The sequence below is a fragment of the Aythya fuligula genome, chromosome Z (assembly GCF_009819795.1).
Source record: "Aythya fuligula isolate bAytFul2 chromosome Z, bAytFul2.pri, whole genome shotgun sequence".
NCBI classification, from domain to species: Eukaryota; Metazoa; Chordata; class Aves; order Anseriformes; family Anatidae; genus Aythya; species Aythya fuligula.
The window spans coordinates 50,685,722-50,709,656 of NC_045593.1; the positions used below are offsets into that span (position 1 = coordinate 50,685,722).

A 23,935-nucleotide genomic window follows, 5' to 3' on the forward strand; every position below is an offset into this window, starting at 1 on the left:
CATTGCACTTTACCATCTATTCTCTATTAACTGTTCTCTTAATTTGTTTGCTCAGTCTTCTCTCTTGAGCAGATAAAAAGGATTCATTAAAGCAAAGTCTAATGCTGTCAGTGGCAGGAGAGCTGACAACCCTGGCAGTTTTGGCAAGTCTATTAAGCTGACCTAAGCATGCTAATATTTTCTAAATTGCCTCTATTCAGAGCACTACTTTGCAAGCATCATTTGCATATTTCATACATCTACAAGAAACTAAGTTATGCAATTCTAACGAGTAATAAAAAAGCACACCCCTCCTCCCTTTTAGTTCTGTCCTAAAAGCAGCAGCAACAGCATATTATCACTTGTACCAGAAGCACTTCTTGAGATTACAGAAAGATCTAACATCAGTTTCATGACAGTACTCAATTTCAGACACTATTAGAAAAAGTGAGAAAGAAAGAGAGAAAGAGAGAAATAAAATGAAAGAAAGGAAGAAAGGAAGGAAGGAAGGAAGAAGGAAGGAAGGAAGGAAGGAAGGAAGGAAGGAAGGAAGGAAGGAAGGAAGGAAGAAGGAAGGAAGGAAGGAAGGAAGGAGAACTGGACAATCAAAAACAACCTTATTTTTTTATTTTTTTATTTTTTTGTAAGGATTTCCTGCTATAACCCTTTTGCCGAACAGATGTTCCGAACCTATCTAAAGAACATCTGTTATACCCATCTAGTATAGTTTATCTCCAGTTTATCCAAAGGGAAGAAACAGATTCTACAAATCAGTGACATCTGCTGTCATTGCAATAGCACTTAATATGGTAGAAGATACTCTGAAGAGTGATATTCATAAGTGAAATATATAACAGTCAGCACCATCCAAGTAAAAGCTTTTATCCTCCCTAGTAGCATTTGCCATTCTTTAATTGAAACAAGGCTTTTAAAGCAAGAAAGTACTGAACATTCATCTCCTACACAAGAGAACAAATTTGTAGCAGTAGATGTGTTATTGTTTGATAAAGATCTTAAAAAAAAATCTATAAGGCTTCTAAAGTGCTCGTTTCAAAAAAAGAAATGATCTTAATTCTTGCCTCCTGAAAGATTAATGCTATTGTTTAGGTAATGTAGTAAATATTGGGGTGGGGGAAGGAACCCTAATGTCTGACAGGAAACATAATCAATAAGCAGTATGATTTATTTAAGTGCAGATTTACCTGAAAGCTATTGTCAGGCAAGTGCAGAAATGAGGGTGGAGCAGTCCTATCACATAATTTCTCCAGCCATTTGTGATGATCACAATAACAAAGATTGGTTAGTGACTGCTAATTATTTATTCATTCTCCATTTTAGGGTTTTACAAATGGTACTGCTGACCTTACTTGTTTATTCATGCAGTTATTTCAGAGGTGGAAAAAAAAATAAGGAACACAGTTCTGTGAATAAATAGGATCATAGTTTTATCATATTTTTAAAGTCAAAACCATACCTGTCCCCAAAAGAAAACACACACACAAAACAAACAAACAAACAAACAAAAAACCTACCTCTCATCTTTATAAGGATTAAGTAGACAAAAACTATCACACAAGCTCTTCTTATATTTTGTATAGAACTTATACACCACTTATTCAAGTGAGGGTAACAACATATCAGGAGTTTCACACTGATGCAGACCACTTAACGAGGAAAATAAAACAGTCTTCTCCATCGAGGATTATCTTTCTGCTTCCCCAGGGAAAGAGAAATTATGGTGAAGCCAACTACAGCGGGTAACGTGTGTTGCTTACTTGTAAGAGTGGTGAAGGCTTCAAATAAAGGATAGCTAGGCACTTAGATAATGAGGAATCACATCAGAGTACCCCCTAAGCAATTCTCCTGGTTCTTTTATTAACTTAGTTCATTCTTCCAGGATAAAACAGTACTTACACTAGGTAACACAACTATCATTTTGTGAACAGTACAGCTCATTTAAGAATTTTATGACAATGAACAAACCAATTCACCCTTTTATACATAACAAGAAGAAATCATGAAGGTATTGTGTTAAGAAAGGTAGAAAATATAATCAGCTTAACATTCATTTTCTAGGTTTTCATGTCAACATATATCAAATGCCATTTGCTTCCAGAATTCACAGCAAAAGGTCACTGTTAATCTTCAGAGATGATGTACACCAGAAGCACTGTTAAAGACAGGCCTTCTTACACAACTCAGTTTTGGTGTTTTATGGCATGAGATTTTGCACTTGTCAGAGAACAAAAAATACAGTTGAGTAAGAATATGAAGAAGTAAATATCCTCTATTGAACAAACTTAGTGTAGATAAAGAAATATGGCAACACTTTTCTCTTCTTCTTTTTAAATAAATGATCTTAAAATCTTATTTGATGATCCACATGATGCTGATTAAACCACTGAATGGAACAGAATTAATTTATTCTGCACCTTAAATTCTATTGAAGAATTTAGTTTTATGTCAAAACACTAGCTATTCCTGTGATGCTTTTTTAAGTTTATGGAAAAAACACAAATAGAGAACATTGAAAAAAAAATATAGTTTGCCACAGAAGACCATGAAAATACCCCCCCCCCAAAAAAAAAAAAAAAAAGTAATAGCAAAATCATCACAGAGAATATAAATTTATTTTAAAGATTCTTTTCTAATGTCATCTTGTTACAAACTAATTCCTCCTGTGGTAAAAGCCAATACAAAGAAAGGACAGTGTGCAAAGGAACTTGTGACATTTGGCCTCCAATTTATGTTTGCATTAAAACTGGTAATTTTTTAGAAACAAATATAGTTACCTCTTGAAAATAAGTATCTGCCATTGATGAAACTAATACTGTTTTAAAAAGAAACACTTTTTTTTGTCACTATTCCTTCTATTACTAACTATGTATGATCAACACATAGTAAAAAAGCAATAAAACCATATTTCATAAGAAATTTATAGTATTTTTGTGCACAGATGCTGATTTATGTAAGTGGACTTTACACTGCTAGGCAACGTCATTAATATAGCAGAAAAGAAGGTAAAAAGTAGGTCAGTGATATAGGACAATGGTTCTTCAACTTAACTCCCCTCCCCTGCCTCTGACTTGAAGCATAATGTTCATTCCTCAAATTTTGGAGCTCTGAATAACACTGCAACATGACACAGAAAGCATGAATTATTAGACATTATCCATCCTTGATCTTTACACAAAATTCCCATGACATCTATAGAAATTCCACAGCTGCACAAAATAGAATAACGTCTATGGCAAAAAAAGCTTTCAGGATTTGCTCTTCAATAAATATCACAAGCATAAGAGAGACAGCAAATGTTAACATTTTATTTGTTTTGAACATATAAAGGTTGTAACTCTGAAACAATTCTTTTAGAGCCATCTTGTGGGGAAAATAAGCAATTTAAAAACATACACGTAGTGTAATTACTTTTCTACCAAAAAGATAAATGTTCAGTATGATATCTTCTAGTATTCTTTTAAAAAAATAAATGTCTCACTCACACTGTAAACTTTATATAACATTGTTTAAACTATTGGAACATGAAGGAAGTGCCTTTATGAACAATCCTGTGTTAAAAGTTTGGTTTAAGATAGAAAATATATATATCAATAAGTTACAGATGCATTTTTCTGAATTATGCTTTTAGGCCAGGTTTCATTCAAACTCCACCCAACTGCAGCCTACAAAAATAAGCACAAACCTAGAGAAGCTGAGGTTTGTTTCAAAGCTTGCTTGGCCAAATGAGTAAATCCAATGGAATTACTAAATGTAACCAAAATGGGATAAAAAAAAAATAATAACAAAATAACTCTAAACACAGTAGTAGAATCAGCAGTCAGAGCTGAAAAGTTTTTGTTCTTTAAATTCTTAACATTACCAAATTATTTAACGTTTTGGTAATCTGTTAGTTCTGAATGATTTAAACCAGTTGTTTATAAAGATCTCATTAAATAACAATTTTCTGTATGTATCTACTTCAATGAAGTACAGGTTTGGGCAGTCAGTTTCAGAATAATTGAAAATTATGACACAAGCTTCAGCTATTGAAAGCAATCAAACATCAGCAGCTGCTTGATCTATGCATCTTGTCTATTAAGTAAAGCACTTAAATTGTATCCTAAAGAACAAATGCACACAGGTATTCCAGATAACTTAGTCCTTTTTAATTTAAGTCCTATTAAAATATTTGATTTAGATAGAACATTAAAGCATATCGCATCACATTTATCCAGCATGTATTTATCTTCTATTAATACAAAAGTAAAACAGAATATCACAGAATATTTCTACAAAGTGCACGATCAAGAAGTTTCACATAAATACGCACTTTTTTTAGCTGTTACAATCAGTGTATAGGATAGATTAGCAGGCACCTCTGTTGATTTGTGTTTGCTTATTTGTTTTTAATAAATATTGAAATCTGACAACAAAAGGGTCCTATGGTACCCAAAGCCTCTGACAGCTGTGACTAAACAGAACATACTGGCACCCAGAAATATAACCAGACAATTTTTGCTAAGGCAAGCACAAGGATGTCAATTTTTAATTTTACACTGCTGCCAAACTTAGTGTGAAAGAAGGTTGACATGTGCACTTACAGCTTTCCATAATATTTAAAGATGACAATGACATTTGCTTCCTCCACATCCTCTTTAAACTTTGGAAAGGAGCCCTGACTCAGGGGCACTCGCCTTAATGAGATTTTGGATTTCTTTGAATTTTGGATGTTCTTTATCAGCTACCAGCTGCAGCAAAATAGCTTCACTAGTAGTAACTATAATTCCAGTACGAGCAAGACGCTGAAATAGAGAAGAGCAGAAAGAGACAAATGTGAGATGTTTTGAAGTGTGAATGAGCATACACTTTGTAAAAAAGATGGATGGTGTTTTTTAAAAACAGCTCCTATTAGCAAGGTATTGCCAATTCAATTACAGAACTTCTTAACGGTGCCATTTCTAAAACTACGATGGAAAGTGACTTGTTAGACTTCATTTAGGAAAAAGGCTGCCCTGGGTTACAAATAAGACTTTATAGTTGGACTAGATTTTTTTCTCCAAGTCAGATTAATTAAAAAGAAGACCCATGCCCTCTTCTATTAACACCTCTTTTCCCCTATATACTGATGAGGATAGCTTTCTTAATTTTCATGCAGATTTGAAAGGCCTTAGGAAAAAAGAATATAGCTAAATTGGAGCAAAAGGTGTTAAGCAAGAAACATAATTGTAACACTTTCTCTTTCAGGGCTTGTTATCTACTAGCATTTTAGTCTTTGGACTACACTGCACAGTCATACTAAAAACCCCAGGAGACAGAGAGAGAAGCTCTTCTACAGAATGTATATATCACACTAGTAGAACAGTGGTTGCTTTTAACTGACTTCTCATTATAGCCTAAGTAACCCCCAGGCTAGCTCTGAAAGAATAGCTGTATAAAAAGCAAAACTGAGAGAGGTCTGCTAGATGTTTTAAGTGTGCTAATAAACAAAGCAATTCTTTGAGTAGTCCAAACCATGTGACATACTGCAGTTTTTACACTTCTTAAGACTGTGGTTGCTGCCTATCTATACAGCAGAATTATCCTTAAGTATGGGCTACTTCTACCCACCCCACTCCTCTACCCCCAAGCTTCACAGCAATTGAACAGATGTTTTGGCAGTAAAACTCTTAATGGATCTGTCTTTCCTTCCATCATCCTCTGCCTAGCTGTATGGTCCACCAAATCTAGTGCATCTACAAGGTTCTGAATTTACCACGGGAAGGAAAGAGGCGGGAAATACGCAAATAAGTACATTTTCAGTCTGGTTTCTACTGTAATTACTAAAGGAAAGAGATGCTCCAGACTTTCTAGGGCACACAAAGGTCACTGCTGTTTAGTTCTTCAATTACACAGCACTTGATAAGGAAAAATTATTAATTTAGGGGACCAATAAAGTGTACATATATTTCTTCAAGGAAAGGAAATGTTTTCTTAGAAGACTGCCCTGCAGACAAAGGAAAGAAACAAGCATGCACTGTGTCTACATCACACGAAGCCATTAGAATAGATGAAGAAGAGTAAAACTCAGCAGGAACAGATTCAGCTGGCTCAATCTAAGATTAAAAGTGACACAAGGCCTCTTCTGCAGATAGGGCAGAGATCAAGAACAGCCACAACCTCAAGAACAGCTGGGCTGGATTATTTTAGTAATGGAAAATTTGAACTTCTTGATTGCAAGGTTTTGCCTGCTCACATTCTTAAGCACACAACAGAAGCAGATAGAAAAACTATTTAGTGGTGTTCAGGCAGACATGAAGCTTTGGCTATCAGTTAATTCCAACTGCATTTCATAATACATCTGTTCAAATATTCATATATTCTTCACCAGCACCATCAAAACATATATGATACGGGAGGGGAAATGTGAAGAAGTAAAGGGGTATGTGAGACCAAACAGGATTTATTTGAGGCTGCTGAGGAATTTAGTTGGAATCATGGCAAGATCATTCTTTACCGTCTGTGAAAGGTCACTGTGAACAGAAGAGGGCTCTCTTCAGGGAAAAGGCAAATGTTACCTTCATCTTCACAGAAAGGAAGAAGGATCCAATGAACTTGGATCAATGAACCTTAGCTCGGCCAATCAGGTATAGAGCAAGTTCTCATGAAAGACAACATAAGGCTCACCAACTAAAAGACTGTGACCAGGAACTGTCAGCTGTACGTTGAGACTAAGGCAGAATTATCCAGTGCTTTGATATTTTACCAACTTTCTTAAGAAACACATCGCCATGGTTAATCAGGATCATTGACACTCCCACCATGTGACTGTTTTTCCTGGTCTCCCATACCCTGATGTGCCCAGCTCATGCCTTTTCTAGTCCACAGCCCTCACTGTCATTTTTAACAGAGGTTCTATGGCACAGAAAGAAGACAGAGTTGGCAGGGGCAGCCATAGAGAAGGAGGAGGAGTTATCACTATGCAGCTTGATGGCTCACCACAGCAAGAAAAACAAAGCTAGCTATTCATTACCTCAACCTCTGTTGCACTGAACTAATTTCTATGCTTGCAGACACAGTTTAAGTGATAATCAAATGTACAAAGACATACAAAATAAGGCAAATAGGTTACAGTTTGGGTTTTGTTTATTTTGTCTATGGCCACTACTACAACACCACACTGACTTAAGAAGTCCATGATTTCAGTAGATCTCACACTGTGCGTGTCACAATGCAGTACCTCACAGACATCAAGCTTCCATTTCATACAAGTCATGGGTTTCATCAACTGCTATAGGCTAGTGATTTGTCTTTAGCCCCTAATTTTCCCATTCATGAAAAAGGAGAAATTAAAACTTCTTCACATCCATGAAAAAAGTATAAAATGCTACAGTTATTACCAGCTTCAATTTCCAAATAACTATAAGGGCCCAGGGCAAAAATTGCAATGCTTAATGCATATATCAGTTTTTGACTCACAACAACGATGCCTGTAGGCAAGTTAGAGTACAGCATAGAAGTATCATTTGCATGAACTTGCTACCACATACTTGTACCTGCTTTGAAATTTTTGTGTTACATTTATCTCCACTTTCTCAACATAAATGTTAAGGTACTAAATGTTAACATAAATGTCTGACTAAGCTCTTTAAAAAAAAAAGAAAAAAAAAAAAGAAAAACAAAGTCTACTATAATCACAGAGTCTTGAGATTAAGCTTTAATTTGCACTGATGAGGAAGACCAGAGGGAAGGACAGACAAGAATGACTTTTCGACTTGCTGTATCACATTTCATTTCAGGGAATTTCAACATCAGAATAAATACTGTTTGGAAAAACGAAAACAAAAGCTCTGTAGTACTTTTACTCTGCTGTAGACATATCACTCCTTAACAAAATATCAGAAAATGCTAATGGTTAGTAAGGGTAACTTAGCCTGCACAAACCAATTACTTTTTTAATCCTAATGTCCTGAACTGCGTTCTACATATTAAATCATGACTTAGGGAGGAAAAATAAAAAGCTATTCCTTCTGTACTGTGGAAGCTATTTTGAGAATCACAGCATTCTCCTCTCCTTAAGTCTGCATTTGTCCACTGGTTACTGTACTTGTTAGCAAATGCAGAAATTAGCATACAGACCCAAGGGGTAGAAAACCTTAATTAGGAAACATTACCTCAAGAGCAAACATTCTGTCCATCATACTTCTTGATGAGGTGGCATCAGCTACAATATGAACTTCCAGACCTCTGCCAATTAATTCCAGTGCTGTTTGCTGGATGCAGACATGAGTCTACAGGGGAGAAAATGAAGGCCCCCAAAAAAATGTAATAAATCATTACTGCAAAACATGAGTAGCACAATGCGAAGTTAAAGTACATAATTAATCAGGGTTCAAACGTGTACTTTTCTAAGCATTACAATAATAGGGAACTCAATGTGGATTTTAAAATGCCAACTACGTTTGAGACAAGAGACTGTAGCTTAAAAATATCTAATTTCAAATTTTATGAGAAAGTATCAAAGAAAAAGAGCATGCGAATAATTCAATCTGTAGAAGATATCTGAACTTTAAGTTCTAAGAAATATAAACTGACCTTTTTTAATTATAGAAAGCAACGATAATTTGTTGGCCAACAGATAATATCAATAAAACTGCAAGAACGGCAAGGCACATACTTCTACTCCAAACAGGACAACACTGCGGACTCCAGGAATCTCTGCTAATGCTGCTTCAACTTCTGGCAATACCATTGAAAATTTTGTTTTAGGAAGCACAAGTTTTGCTCCTGTTAAATCAATTTCTTGTACAGTGCTGCCAAGACCTTTGGGATACTGTTCAGTTACAATGACTGGAATTCCTAAGAGCCGTGCACCTTGGAGCTGCAAGAGGAATGCGGAGGAAAGTGTACAAAAATAAATTATTAGAGAATGGTAATAGCAAAGATACTGTTATTATCTGAAACTGAATAATCAGTAAGCTAGCTATATATAATAATTTACGTTTGTTATCAAAATGTACTACAAGGAAAAAGCAATGAATGAACATACCAGACGTTGACCTACACTGATGATATCGCCAAAGTATTTGATGGCAGGCCGGAATCTCTCCTGCATATCACAACAAAAAAACACAGTGCTTGAGGGTGTCAGGTTGCCCAAAGTAGTCATCTGAAAAACAAAATCGTATTTTTAATGTCAGTGAGGACCTTTCCCAAAGAGCAGTGGAACAAGGAAGAGTCTGGAAAACTTCCAGCATGGCATCTGCAAGAGTACAGGGCATTTGAGCATCAAGGGACCTTGGAACACTGTGGGGACTTGGAACACCAAAGGGCCTGGAAGCACCTTGAGGCCTTCCCTATTTCTCATGTAATGCTTCTTTGCTGTAGCCGGAGCATTATGGCCTCGCAAAATCCCATTGCTATGAGCAGGGAGCCATGGGATCTGGCCCTGTGCTCCTGTCAGCCTCCCTGTGTTGATTTGATCACTGTTGAGACCAGCTGACTGGCCTTGCTGAACCTCGTTCCCCTCATTCAAGTATTATGGCATTTAGTCTTCTGCTCATACAGGGCATCTTTCCCAGCGCACAGTCCCATGCTGCCTGAGCCTCCAGTCCTGCAGGGGACTTTCCCATCTCTCAAGCCCCAGGATTCCTGGCACTATGGCTTCACAGGGCTTCCTTTGTCTGTCTTAGGTACCACGGCACTTAGCCCTCTATCCTTAAAATACAAACCCCATGGGCCTTTGTCCCTGGTCTTTGAGGGCTTCCTTTGCTTCACTTGAGGACCATGGGGACTGGCCCTACAGAACTCTTTCCCCTGCTAAGGGCTACGGGGCCTGTCCCTCAGCAGCAGGTGCAAGGCTCTGCAACCTAGTCTGAAAACCATGGCAACCCAGAAAGGTTTTGGATGCTCCATCTCTGCATGGTATTCAAAGCCAGGCTGGACAGGGCCCTGGCAAACATGATCTAGTGGGTGGGGGGTTGATCTATGGCAGGGGGGTTGAAACTAGATGATCTTTAGCAAGGCTTTTGATACTGTCTCCTATGACATCCTGGTAGCAAAGCTGAGAAAGTGTGGGATAGAGGAGTGGACAGTAAGGTGGGTTGAGAACTGGCTGACTGGCTGAGCCCAGAGGCTAGGGATTGGCAGCGCAGAGTCCGGCTGGAGACCTGTGACTAGTGGTGTTCCCCAGGGGTTGGTGCTGGGTCCAGTCTTGTTCAACATCTTCATTGACGACCTTCATGAGGGAACAGTGTCTGCCCTCAGCAAGTACGCTGATGACACAAAGCTGGGAGGAATGGCCGACAAGCCAGAAGGCTGTGCTGCCATTCAGCGAGACCTGGACAGGCTGGAGAGATGGGTGGGAAGTAACCAAATGAGGTTTAACATGAGCAAGTGTAGAATCCTGCACCTGGGAAGGAACAACCGCACGTATCAGTACAGACTGGGGCATGACCTGCTGGAGAGGAGCTCTGTGGAGAAGGATCTGGGGGTCCTCGTGGATGACAGGTTGACCATGAGCCAGCAGCGTGCCCTGGTGGCCAAGAAGGCCAATGGGATCCTGGTGTGCATAAAAAGAATCATGACCAGCAGGTCAAGGGAGATGATCCTCCCCTTCTACTCTGCCCTGGTCAGGCCTCATCTGGGGTACTGTGTCCTGTTCTGGGTTCCCCAGTACAAGAAAGACAGGGATTTTCTGGAAACAGTCCAGTGGAGGGCAACGAAGATGATACAGGACCTGGAGCATCTTCCCTATGAGGAAAGACTGAGAGACATGGGTCTGTTCAGCCTTGAGAAAACTGGGAGGGGATCTTATCAATGTTTACAAATACCTTAAGTGTGGGAGACAGTGGGATTTGGCCAAACTCTTTTCAGTTGTTTATGGGGATAGGACAAGGGGCAATGGTCAAAAAATTGAGCACAGAAAGTTCTGCACCAACATGCGAAAGAACTTCTTCATGGTGAGGGTGCCAGAGCACTGGAACAGGCTGAACAGGGAGGTTGTGGAGTCTCCTTCTCTGGAGATATTCAAGGTCCATCTGGATGTCTACCAGGGCAGCCTGCTCTAGGGGACCTGCTTTGGCAGGGGGGTTGGACTTGATGATCTCTTGAGGTGCTTTCCATTCCCTACAACTCTGTGATTCTGAGTTCTTTAAGGTCCGTTACAACCCAAGCCATTCTACAATTCTATGGTTCTATGAACCCAGATAACTGGCCAACAGAGCTGGAGGGTGAGGAGAGCATGTGGGACTGTCGTGCTGCCTCAAAGGCAGGTGCGAGGTATTATTGAACAAATACCCTTGCTGAATGGACTTGGAGATGTCTGCTGTGGCCAGGGTGAGCTGATGGTGCTCTGGAAAGATCTGGCCAAGGTTGCAGTGACTGGTGCATGACACCGACGTCGAGAAGACAAACAGTTTGTGGGACAGAGTGGTAAGTGACATTGTGCTAGGCACAGACGCATGTGTGGGGCCAGAGCTCTGCCAGAGTGAGCGCTGAGGGGCAGGATGGCCCATTGTGATGGCTCGGAGCGATGCCCTGTGAGAGCCGTGAGCGACGCATTGTGACTGCGTGGCCCTCGCTGCTCATATGCGGGCGCAGAGTCCCACCCCACCGGCTAGTGCCCGCACTCCGGCTGAGCGGTTCCGTGAGGTCTGGAGTGAGGAGCGAGGTTGGCCTTGGTGCTGGTGTCGTGCCCTGGGAGTTGCTGCAGTAGCTCTCAGTGCCCTTCCCAGAGCCATCAGAGATCCTTCTGCGGCCCTGCCTCGTTTGGACCATCGGGAAACCCAGGAGGAGTGCTTGCAGCAGCAGAGGTGAGTGCTATGGAAACATCTCTCCCTGGACAGCTGGAAGGGTTTCCTCTTTGAGGGACCTGCACAACTCTTCCAGCTGCCCCCCGCTCAGCCCATGACCATGGCCTCTTCTCTGCCTTTTGCAGCGTGACTCCTGCTGCTGCAGCGCCGGTGAGAGGGAGCGGCTCGTCGTCATCAGTTCTCCCCGGCTCACCTCAGCACGTGGAGAGCATGGCCACGGAGCTGGACACCCGCTGTCCCATCTGTCTAGACAGCTGGGTCAATGCCAGCTATGTGGTGCCATGCCTCCACCGTTTCTGCTTTGTCTGCATCCAGCGGTGGGCTGAGAGCAAGCCCGAGTGCCCCCTCTGCAAGAGGAGGATGCGCTCCATTCTACATTCAATGAAGGCAGACAACAGCTTTGAGGAGCTTGTCCTTGCACCACCTGCAGGGACATCAGCCAGCGCCCAGCAGCCAGGGACAGCACCTGGACACCATGTCTTCCGACCACAGGCAGCTGGACCAGTGCAAAGGGATCCTGTGGGCAACCTCCAACCCCATATCTGGGCATCCCTCTTCCGACGGCATCCAGCTATGCTCCAGCCCCTGCTGCCGTGGCTGCGCGAGGAGCTGAGGCAGCTCTTTCGGAATGACAGAAGGGCAGCCTCTGCAGCGCAACACCATGTCATCTCTAGGCTGCGCTTCTTCGGCCTGAATGAGGCAGCTCTGACAGTGCTGCTACGGACGACCCTGGGAAGACACACGGCTGGCTTCGTGCAGCGACTCATTGCCACTGCCGTGCAGCGCTGCAGCGAGGAGGCCCAAAACCTGCTGGGTCGGGGGGCCTCCCGTGCTGCCGGAAGACAAGAGGGCAGCCCTGCAGCAGTCCCCAGCCACGCTGACACCTCAGTGGGGACACCGGCTCCTGGAGCAGAGCACTCCGAGGGAACCAACACAGAAGAGCTCCCTGGAACCTCAACTGCTGCCCTCCGGGAGGGGCCCAGCCACCCCCCATCCATCCCAGTTCCCAACCCTGGTGATCAGGAAGTGCCCCAGCAGGAACCACAGGAGGCTGAGGCTGGTCCCTCCACTGCCGGCCAGGGCAGGAACCAGCCACGCAGGGGACCCTGGCGAGCTGCGAAGAGGAGGGCCCCCACTTCCCAGGACTCTGCCCCACCTGCAAAGAGGCCACCCCGCCGACGACACTAGGACAGAGCCCCAGGAGCTGGCCTAGCTGGGGCTGGGCCAGCAACTGGGGCACGTGCCGGCATTCGGGTGGGACCAGAAGGCTCACAGCAGTCTGAAGCTATTGGACAAAAGAAATAAAACTATGAAAGCTATCGAAAAAGTCTCTGTATTGCTAACAACACGGCTGGCACTGCTGTCCCCACCCCTGCTGCCATCTGCCCCTCTTCCTACTGCTGTGCCCACCGCTTCCTCCCAGGGCTGTGGGGCCCAAAGGCCGATGGGGTCGGTCTGCTGGGATTGGGGCGCGGCGATGCCGCCCCTTCCCAGCAGGGCTGGGGTGTTCGTCTCAGCGCTTCCTTCCCCAGGTGCCCGGCCCCACTGCTGTGCTCCCCCTGACAGCGCGTGCTGCCCAGCTGCAGGCCTGCAGCTCCGCAGAGCTGCTCCCAGGGAGAGGCTTCCAGCCTGGGGTGCCCGGGGCCAGCGCGTGCCCATCTCCATCGCCCCAGGCCTGGCCTCCAGCTCACCGCCCCCTCTGCCCCCGCGGCTCGAGGCTCTGCCCTCCCGCCAGCCTGCCCTGCTGCCTGTGGCCTGGCGATGATGCTGTCGAGATAGCTCCTCCTGCACAGTGCGCCTTGGTGCTGCTGCTCTCTGTAGCAAGCTGGGCTTGTGCCCTGCCAAGACAGGAACCCCAAGCAGTTCAACAAGGGGAAGGGCAAAGCCAGGCACATGCTGGGGGCTGCCCAGCTCAAAAACAGCTTTGCCAAGGACTTGGGAGTCCTGGTGTACACCAAATTATATGTAAGTCAGTAATAAGCCCTTGTGACAAAGGTGTCCAATTGTACCCTGGGCAGCATTAGGAATGTTGCCAGGAGGATGACAGAAAAGATCCCTCCCCTGTCCTCAGCACTGCTGGCTACACCTCACCAGTGTGTCCAGTTTGGGGCTCCCCTGTCAAGAGGCATGCAGGCACACTGAATAGAGTCTAGTGCATGGCCACAAAGAAGAAGGAACTGAAGAGTCTCTCTTCTGAGAAAAGGCTAAGACAGCTGTGACTGCTCAGCCTAGAGAAGAGGAAGCTTTTATGAAGACCTTGTCAATGTCTATAAACACCTGAAGGGGGTACTAAGTGAATGGAACCAGGCTCTCTTCAGCGGTGCTCAGTAACAGGTCAAGAAACAATGGGCACAAACTGAAACACGTGAGGTTCCCTCTGAACATCAACAAACTTTTTTACTGTGATGTTGCCCTGACAGGTGGTGCTGTCTCCCTCCTTGGAGATATTCAAAAGCTGTCTGGACATGGTCTTGGTTGCAGAGGACTGTGGCCCTGAGTGACAAGAAGGATTGGACCAGACTACCTCCAGAGGTCCCTGCCCCTTTCAGCCATTCTGTGATGCAGGTGACATCTTGCGAGGCTGTCCCTTTCCCCCACCCTCCCAGACAAACATGATCTCCATCCATGACTGCCCCAAGGCAGAGCACTGGGGAACGGGGCAGGCAGGCTGGTGCTAAGAAAAGAACGGTCAGCTTGGCTGCAGGTCTCCAAGAGCCTCAAGAGTTCAGTTTCTATCAAGTGAAAGTCTCTCCAGGTGCATTCCCATAGGAAGACCAGGTCCTCCTCCACGTCTTTTGGATGCTGCTTGCTACTGGCATTCGCAAAACTGGAGGCACAAGGGGCACCCAGCACACAAAGACAAGCTGAGGGAACTGTCTCTCTGCATCTGGGGGAGGAAGCAGCTCATGGCTCCTGGTAGCTGCTGTTGCCCAGTAAATGAGCTAGAGGAGGGAGGCATGTCCTGTTGTCTGCACTCTCCCAGAAAGAAACCTTCCTTAATGACCTCTGCTGGGCAGAAAAGCTGTCCAAAAAAAAAAAAAACAAAAAAAAGGAAGAGAGAAGAGAGCTAAAGTCCTGAAGGTCTCCTCGTGTTTGCTTGTGCTAAAAATCCATGGTGCCCTGAGCAGGTGATGCACAACAGGGCCTGGCCAACTGCAAATGTAGGGCTTCCTTCCCTTCATTTGAGGTCCATAGGTTTTGGCCTAATGGACTTGTAAAGGGCATCTTTATGCTGCTTTTAGTGTCAGTGAGACTGGCCACTTGCGCTTGTGGGTACTCTTTTCCCTCCCTGAGTCAATTGCCATGCATGCTCATGGGCAATAACACACAGGGTCTGTAAGTCCTGCTCAAAGCAAAGGGGAGTCCTTGCACTCTGCTCTCAGAGGACCTCCTTCTTCTCCCTGCCAGATCAGCAGCCATGGGATGGGGCCTGGCCTTCTGCTCTTGCACAGCCTCTCTACTTTGATTTGAGCATCCTTTGTCTTGGCCCTGCACTTTTCAAGGGTAAGACTTATGATACTTCAAGTTTTCAAGTTAGATTCGTGGTACTTTGAGCCAAAATATAAAGGTTTCATAAGTCTGATTTTTTTATGTTTCTGAAACAAAATGAATGGCAGTGATACTGAGCAGTACAGTATAGCCACAAATAGGGAATCAAGATTTTATTAGGTGGGACACCTAAGTCACTTTAGATGTACACGGAAACTTCTGAGCTCTGAAATGGGACAAAGGAGCACACTGCTTATAGCCCTGTTAAAAAATATATATCAACAAAATTACATTCTTAAAATTTATATTTGTATCTCCATCTCTTAAAACTAGCACAAAATCGGAATGAATTAAAGATTAAAAAGACCTTCACTTTATACTTAATTATAAAGATTTTAAAATACCTTCACTTTATTTATAAATAGTGCACATACACACAGCTTCATTGTGTAGTCAGTTTCTTTTGTCTATGAGATCTTGTAGCACAACGCTGATGAAGTCCAAAGGCTAAAACAAAAGCAGAGAAGCTTGTCCGCATTACTACCAGAAACTGAACTGAATGCATGTTAATGATGAAAATAATCTCCCAGAGTTTCCCTTGAGGATGCCAGAGTGTAGTGAAAGGGGGCTAAGAAAAAAAAAAAAAAAGACAAAAAATCAAAGATAGCATTTTCACACAGTTTGAAAGAGTGCTTTTTATTTGTATGAAATTGCTTGCATTACCTGCAGAAGCAAAAGATAAGGCTCCAGCTATAGACTACAGGAAAAAAAAGGAACTACATACTATTCTTAGTTATAAGGCAACTAAAGAGAAATTACTTCCATTCTAAAGCTTTTCAGCAGACTGATAAATCAAATTGAATAAACTCCTCCTGGCAAGCACCCATTAATTTTCTACACTTCATTTTCTGCAAATAGAGGTTGAGGTATTTTAAACTAAACTAAAGTTAAAAATGTCAGTAAAATATTTCATTTTGGAAGAACAGGGAATCAGGAAAACTTACATATTAGTCCCAAATTTTTCACTGATTTATCTCATGTCTCTTAAGTAAGTCACTTTTAATCTCAATTCCAAGGCTACAAAAGAAAAAAAGTATAGCAGTAGCTATGCTCACATATATGAAATGGCTTGTTCAAGTTACTGTGAAAAGTACACGTGTGTTGTACTGTAAACAGCAAATTCCCACACCTATCAGATTCAGTATGCCACTACTCTCAAAATGTCAAATGTCTGTAACTGTCATTCCTCTAATTCTTATCCATGAAATGGCAACACTATAACCACAAGCAGTTATGAACACAAATTCAGTAATAACTGCAGAGCAGATGCTCTAACACCAGACCCACAGATGCCATGGGAAGATGAAAACGCATCACAAAAGACATCAGGGAAATCTTTTTTCACCAGGAGGGCACAGCAGCACATAAACAGGTTACTGCAGGTGGTAGGATCGTGGATGTTTTCATCAGTCAGTAAGGCAAAATAATAGCCGCTTTGGTCAAGTGCTGGCTTTGCACATGAGTTAGGGAAAACAGCCTCCAGAAATCTCCAAAATTCTTCTGCAATTGTACACCATGTAGTAAACGAGGCCTGGGACCAAGAATGTTTGAAAATATAAGTAAATATTGAGCATCTGTCTCGTTCTTGAACACTGTCCCTCTACGTACTTGCACAATACAGAAGTCACTTGCCAGCAAGTAGTAAAGTACAACTGAACACAGTGAGCACCTCTTGTAACCCATTCTAACTCTGGCCCTTACCAGCATCACACTATTCAGCCATGACATTTAGCTTCCCTACTGCTCAGCAGAGCAACTGGAATTGAAAATGCTCAGCAGTGTGTCTCCTACTCCAAAAATCTGTCATTTTGTCTCAGCATTTATATGACAAGCAAAGATCATTATTTTCTCCTATAAATCTATTCACCACTTTAAAAATTTTAGGATCACTTTCAACTAGGCAAATCATCATGGGATTTTAGATTGATCTACATGGAGTTAATCTGCTGCCTTATGGAACACCTTCCTACGCCAGGGCAACAGATGGCACTAGCTTCCTCAGCAGAGGAACAAAAATGAGTATAAAAGAAAAAGACAAGTCAGAAAGAAGTTTAAGAGTCTATCCTTACAGAAGGATCAACTGCACCAAGATTTTCTCTGCAAAGACCTACCTGGTCTGACATGTGTAAACAAACAAACAAAAAAACAGTGATACACAATTTATATAACTCCTACACAATCCATTCCAAAGCTGTATCTTTACCTTTCATCTCTTTCCTCACCCACAGCACTTGTTGCAACCCAAGAGCATTATTTCCAGTTCTGTCCATGGTGGATTTGAAAAAATAACAGCATTACCTTCCTCTTCCACATGTACAGTTATATACAAACATCTATTACCACATCTCAAGACTCAGATCAGGTCTCAGTTTATTTTATTTTATTTTTTTTTTTGCCCATACTCTAAAATGTATCTAATGTTTTCGGTCTTTCCTCCTACTACTGTAATAATTTTCATTGCTCTCCTTGAGGGCCTTTTCCAGCTACAGTCTACAGTAAGGCCACCAACTACTGTAGCAGTAGTACTTCTCAGCCCACACGACTTTTCAATACCAGTAAAGCCTCTGATAAAATGGATCAATTCACAGGCCTTGTAGACTCCATTCAGCTTATATTTTCCATTATTCTATTTGCCTCTTTTGTGTGTGTGTGTGTGAGTGATCCATGATACTTTGACTCCTGAGGTCCATTTTAACCTCTAAATCATTACCTGAACCCTCCCTCATCTTTTATTTGCATAGTTGATTATTTCTACTTTACTTGCTTCTTTCCCGTTTGAACTGCATTGTATTTCACCTTGTTTCTGCAACTTTTCAGAAAAATGCAGATTTCCGTTCTATTTCTTTCAGATGTTTGCATTTCCTCACAGCTTAGACCCTATTGCAAAAACAGTATTCATCCAGAGTTACAGTAGTGACTTGCATGACTATTTCCAAGCAGCAGACTCAGAACAGATTTTATTCTGTTCCATTTGACATTAAAGCACTAAAGATAACTGACTGCCTTTCCAGCCAGAGTGTCCTTGTCCCAGACTTCCACTAAATCCCATGTGTTTATGACAAGCATTACATGTAGCAGAAGCAAAAGCCTTTTGCTTTTCTTTATTATCACGTTGGTTTAATATGATTTAATTTCTGTACTTCAGTTTAATATCAGGAACATTAAAACAAAGTTGTGTTGACAGAATATATTTGCTATATAACAACTCTTACAAAATCTAACACAATTCTTAAATTCATTCTCCTATTTATTTTCTACTGATTTCTATTTTCTATTAACTTGCAATCTGCAACAAACTATGCAACATGTGGCAGGACAAGAAATAGGAAGAAGTTGATGGTGAGATCAAAACCCATACTTGCTTGTTTTCCTCAGAAGAGGACATTTGAAAAAAACAAAGAGCATCAAGAAGTAGAAAGGCAGGTTGGACAAACCAAAAATGGTACTCCACTGCAGCCACACATTCTCTGTCAAAATCCAGCCCAAGCAGAAATCTGCTCAGTTACAATACCATTAAACAGCATTTTTATTTATTTTATTTTTATCAGCTGAAGTTCCCCTAAACTGTATGCAAACTTTTGCATTTGTTTTGTTTCAGTCCTCCTAGTTAAATTATCAGGGCTTTCTTCCTTCCAGCTGGAAGTTACCACAGCAAAACAAGAATAGGTATGTCAGATGGCAACGTAACCTGATGCAGTTCTTTTACCCAGCTAGAGAAGTCATCTCTAGGACCTTATCCAGACCAGGATTTAAAGGTATGTTACCAGGAGTTACACACAGCTTTAAATCCTACTCTAGAAAAGGCCCAGGTGAGAAAGGACAGGTGTTTTTTTCACATCTATTTCATCTCTGCTGATCATTATTAATCATACAAAGTGTGACTGTGATGAAGGACTGTAATTACAGAATCAAATTGACAAAAGTATTCATGTATACTAGCCCTTTATCTGTACTTTCCCTATCAAACTTCAGGGAACCATTACACAAAAAATGCAATTTTCCCCCAGTATTTGTAGTGGATGAGAACTGAAGCAGAGAGTGTCCCATGTGACATCACTTACAGATGTCTTGCCAAGGTTATGCGCTAGTACGGCAGAAGAGAGGGCCTTGCAGATATGGTATTTCAAAAACTGCATAGAAAGACAATGAAAAGAAGTTGAGTATCATATTTTCTGATCCTTTGTTTTTAAAAGGAAATCTGTAAGATTGTTGTTTATCTTTCAAAGAGAAAACAAACTGAAGAAATTCATCTGCATATAGTCCAATGGAAAAATTAGTTGTAAGTATCTCAGTTTATGATTATATTTATTTCATGTTAAGCTGAAGTGCATTCTTTTACATGCAATTCAATACTTAAAAGTAAAGATTTATCAAGATAAGCATATCATGTTCATATAATTAAGACAATATGAAATTCTTGATAACAACCTGAAGTGATCAAAATGCCTGCTGTGGATTAATGATACACAAACAAAAAAGTGTCTCAATTAGAAGAAACCTTTCATTTTTTTTAGCTCCTTGTTTCCAAATGTTCCTTTCTTCCATCTTGAAATACTGTTTCTTAATTGCAGTAGTAACAGAATTTAAAACTGCACCATTAAAAGTTTAAAGTAAAAATAATTCCTCTCACCTAACTCACATATTGTAATCTGTAGTTTGGCCAGGATTTTCCTGGTCTTCAGAAATACTCAGGCTCCTGCGTTAGGATTCCTTCTATTTCCAAAGCATCCGAATGCTAGACAGATGTACTCAATACATATAAATACATTTGTGTATAAATTGTTTTATTTTTATTTAGTTTGCGTCTCAACAACAATTAAGCATCATTCTCCAAGCTTTTCCACACAAGAAAAGATATGCATGAGATGTCAACATGTCTTTCGAAAAGAGCTTAAAGCAGAGGCCTTTTACCCTCTTATTTCAATAATAATCTTACCCTCTTACCTACAGAATCTTAAGGTTACAAGTTTATAGATGTAGAACAAGTATTACCAATGAGAAGTCACCTTGAAGTTATGACAGCAACAGTGAACTCCTCTATTACATAGCCATAATAAGCATAGCTGTTTTCTCTTCTGATATTTCCAGTGTTTTTCCTTACTGCTCCTCTTCTCTCTCCAAAGGTTACATTTACAGCAAAAACAATAGTTCTAGCAGTACTATTCAGATGTATTTACAGTTAGAAAAGGTTAATGCAGTCCTGCACCTTTCCCCAAAGACTATAACTATTATTCTGCTAAATGTTTTAAAACATGTAAATTCCATGAAAAGTAACCATTTCCCTTCTGTTAGTCCCTCAAGGTGTAAGCGAATACCCTCCTCACAGAGGTCAGAGAAGTTCCTTTTTGTTGCAAGTCTATAGCTGAGAAGTTTCAAGACCAGTAGCCAAGCTGAACAGCTGGCTCTATTATAACCTCTCCACAACACTAGATGGAAATTAGAAGTTCAAGTGAGAGTTTTGTAGCAGTACAGCTAAAGAGAACAAATGTAGCTACAAGAGCACAGTAAAAAGGCACAAATATGACTGGAGAAGAAACATACAGTAAAAACATCCCTGTACAGATCAAGTCTTATACTGAACTGTGCGGAGTGGCTTTCAGAGGGGAGCATATGGTGATTCCTCAGCGAGATTACTACCTTCCTCAACTGCAGAGACAGGAAATTGAAATAGTCCAGTCAAATATCACTCAGTGCTGGTATTTCTTGAGATACTGCAACGAAACACATCTTTTCACAACAGGTCTGCATAGAAGAGGAATCATTACAAATGAGGACACAACTACACCAGGGGTTAAAAAAAGATTATAAAATATATGTGTGCATTTAGTTAAAAAACACCCCTACAAAAATACTGAAATTAATATCTAGAATTATGGATTCTAGTATCTATGAGTCTCAATTTTAAAGCAAATGTCTTTCTGAAAAAGCAAGTCAACTCATATCATTGAGTAAAGGGTATCTCCTTTGAAAGACATGTTCAAAATGGTATTTTTATTGACTATGCTAATTGTAGAGTTGCCAAATCTGTGTTACATATAGCTGCCGAAAAACACCATGAAAATGAAGGCAAGCAATACTGGCACTGTATGAATCAACACAGGGAAAGAAAGTATAATCTTCCCATCTCTAAATCTCGTGCATCCTGCAGAATCTAAGGTCTTAAAAAGCACAGCTGTGTCTGCATCAGACCAAGTGTTCCCAAAACAAGTGATCTGTGAGCACCTGCCGGTGGCTTAAGGAGAGCTGACTGACATCACTGATGTCTCCGTCTCATTCTCAGCTGCTGAAACACATCACAGAGGTAACTAAAATAATATTAAAGTACTATCCTTTTCATATCAACAGTTGGTATTGTCAGAGTTGTAACAGTACCAGTGAAAGCAGCTAATCAGTTAGACATTGTATTTACACTGTGGCTCATCCTGAATCCTTGCAGTCAAGTTAAAGCTGCGTTGTTGTATGCACTCCGGGAATGATGTATTCTTCCATGTCCCAATACTGACCTTTTACACCATGGTGTGTATACTGCTACAAATGCTTGTGTTGCATTTATAGTTTCAGTACAGACAGCCATCTGCGAAAGGGTCTCTGCAGAGACCTGCACACAGAAGAAACAAAATTCTGACCTGCATTGCTGCTGTCATAGCCTCAGATTACGCAAGGTGTTTTTGAAATCCTTACTTGACTTAACATCACTCGTACCGACTCTTTGCAAGTTGGGGAGACTGTCCTTTGCAGTTTCTATTGCTGGACTCCCATCCATTCCGCCTCCAACACAGAAAGAAGGAAGGCTTTAAGCTAAATATGATGAGTGACAAATGGTAAAATGAATAATGAATGATCAAATAAGTTTTTCAATGAGTTAAGTCCTTATTTTTATTTCCATACAGAGGGTTAAGGAAAGGAAAAGGACTTCAAAGGCATCCTTGATATACAGGCTAAGCCAACAGGCCACCTTGAGAGTTTACGAGTTCAAGACACTATGATTAAGCAGAGTTTACAAACACTGTGAATTAGACTGTTTCTGGAAACAGAGCAAAGACTACCAATGCTTCAGTGTTTGTGACATTGTTTTTTCAACTTACTTGTAATTTTGGCTCACCAAACTAATACTTCTTAGTTACAAATTAAGAAGAATGCTCTAAATAAAAACCATTTTAAAAAGGTTGAATTCTTTAACATTGGAAAAAGAAAAAAAAAAGCAATTTTGCTTCGAGTGCAACTACTACAGCATGACTGGCACGAATCTCCAGTATGCATAAAGACATCTTAGTATGAAACACACGTACTGTATCTGTCTGGCAGTCTGGTCTCCTGGTTTATGGCCACAAAACTAGTGAGTTATGAAACTGTAAATTGTAAAGAGCTCTTTAGGCAAGAATGGATACAGAAATCCTAGAGCTGCGAAACCAAGCTCTGGAAAGAGCAACCTTTGAGTTTCCACCTAATAACATTATCGCTACCCAAAGCCGGCTAACTCCAGCTGCCTCTTTTAAAGAAGAAGCGTTTATTATCCCAGCCACCGCTCCGCTTCCCTCCCGAGGGGAGAAACAAGTTCTCACTCGCCGCACACACGTGGCTGGAGCTCAGACGCCTCCCCAGCCGAGTGAAATTAAAGTTTCCACGCGGAAACGCCGCGGGGACGGGCCGCTCCCTCGGGGCTGTCCCCGGCGCCGTGCTCCGCGGGCGCCGAACAGCCGCCGCACCGAGGGCTGGGGCACCCGGACGGCTCTGCCGGGCTGTGCCGTGCCGGGCTGTGCCGTGCCGTGCCCCCGGCAGCGCTCCCGCAGCTCCCCGCCGCTCCTCCGCGTCCCCTCCGGCGCCGTCGCGGCCGCCCCCCCGGTCCCGGTCCCGGTCCCGGTCCCGGTCCCGGTCCCGGTCCCGGTCCCGGTCCCGGTCCCGGTCCCGGTCCCGGTCCGCCCCACACCTGTGGCGGGTCTCACCTGGATCTGCAGCGGCACCAGGCGCACCTTGCAGCGCTCGCTGACCAGGAAGCCCTTGGGCAGGTCTATGTACTGGCTCCACTCCTCGGCGAAGAGCTGCACCACGAACTTGCGGTGCATGTCGATCTGGTCCCCGTAGAGGCTGAGGAACTTCTGGATCAGCAGCTCGTAGCCGGCGCCGTGCGGCACGGTGGAGGGCCGCGCGAAGACGGAGAAGCAGAAGAGGACGGGCACGGAGCCGCCGCCCGCCGCCGGGCAGCCCCCGCCCGGAGGAGCGGCTGCCTCCGCCGCCGCCATCTTCAGGGGCAGCCGAGCCAGCTCGCTGCGGCCCGCTCCTCCTCCTCCTGCTGCTGCTGCTGCTGCCGCCTCCTCCCCTTGGCCAGGCGGGCGGCGCCGGCGGCCCCCAATCCCGGCTGCGGCTCCTCCTCCCCGCCATGGGGCCCGGCCCGGCCCCGCCGGCCCTCGGGGCAGGGCACACCGCCGGGGCGCCGGGGCAGGGCGGGAAGGGGCGGTGGGGCGGCTCTGTGGGGCCGCCCTTCGCCTCCGCCTCGCAGCGGGCAAGGACCTGTTGCTGCGGGCCGGGGACGGGTCGGCTCCCTCGGGCTGCCCTCGCCCACCCGTGGCAAGCGGTGGCTGGGTGCGGCGCGGCGTGGTGCTGGCAGGCAGGTGGCTGCGGAG

The 23,935-nt window shown here is 42.9% G+C and overlaps 1 protein-coding gene across 1 annotated transcript; it reads right to left on the minus strand.

Moving 5' to 3' along the window:
• Positions 1–1,830: 1,830 nt before the first annotated feature.
• Positions 1,831–23,619, minus strand: ISOC1 (isochorismatase domain containing 1). Its single transcript, XM_032205701.1, has 5 exons — positions 23,258–23,619; positions 9,002–9,121; positions 8,630–8,833; positions 8,127–8,243; positions 1,831–4,778 (listed from the first exon to the last, which is right to left on the minus strand). Exons 1-5 carry the CDS (start codon positions 23,552–23,554, stop codon positions 4,632–4,634), a joined length of 885 nt encoding a protein of 294 aa, XP_032061592.1. The 5' UTR covers positions 23,555–23,619; the 3' UTR covers positions 1,831–4,631.
• Positions 23,620–23,935: the final 316 nt, after the last annotated feature.

Excerpts from the sequence above, each read along its gene's own strand:
- ISOC1 (XM_032205701.1), bottom strand. The coding sequence starts at position 23,554 with ATGGCGGCGGCGGAGGCAGCCGCTCCTCCGGGCGGGGGCTGCCCGGCG. Across the intron at positions 9,122-23,257 it reads TGGTGCCGCTGCAGATCCAG|ATGACTACTTTGGGCAACCT; the intron begins GTGAGACCCGCC and ends TTTGTTTTTCAG. Across the intron at positions 8,834-9,001 it reads TCAGTGTAGGTCAACGTCTG|CTCCAAGGTGCACGGCTCTT; the intron begins GTATGTTCATTC and ends TTCCTCTTGCAG.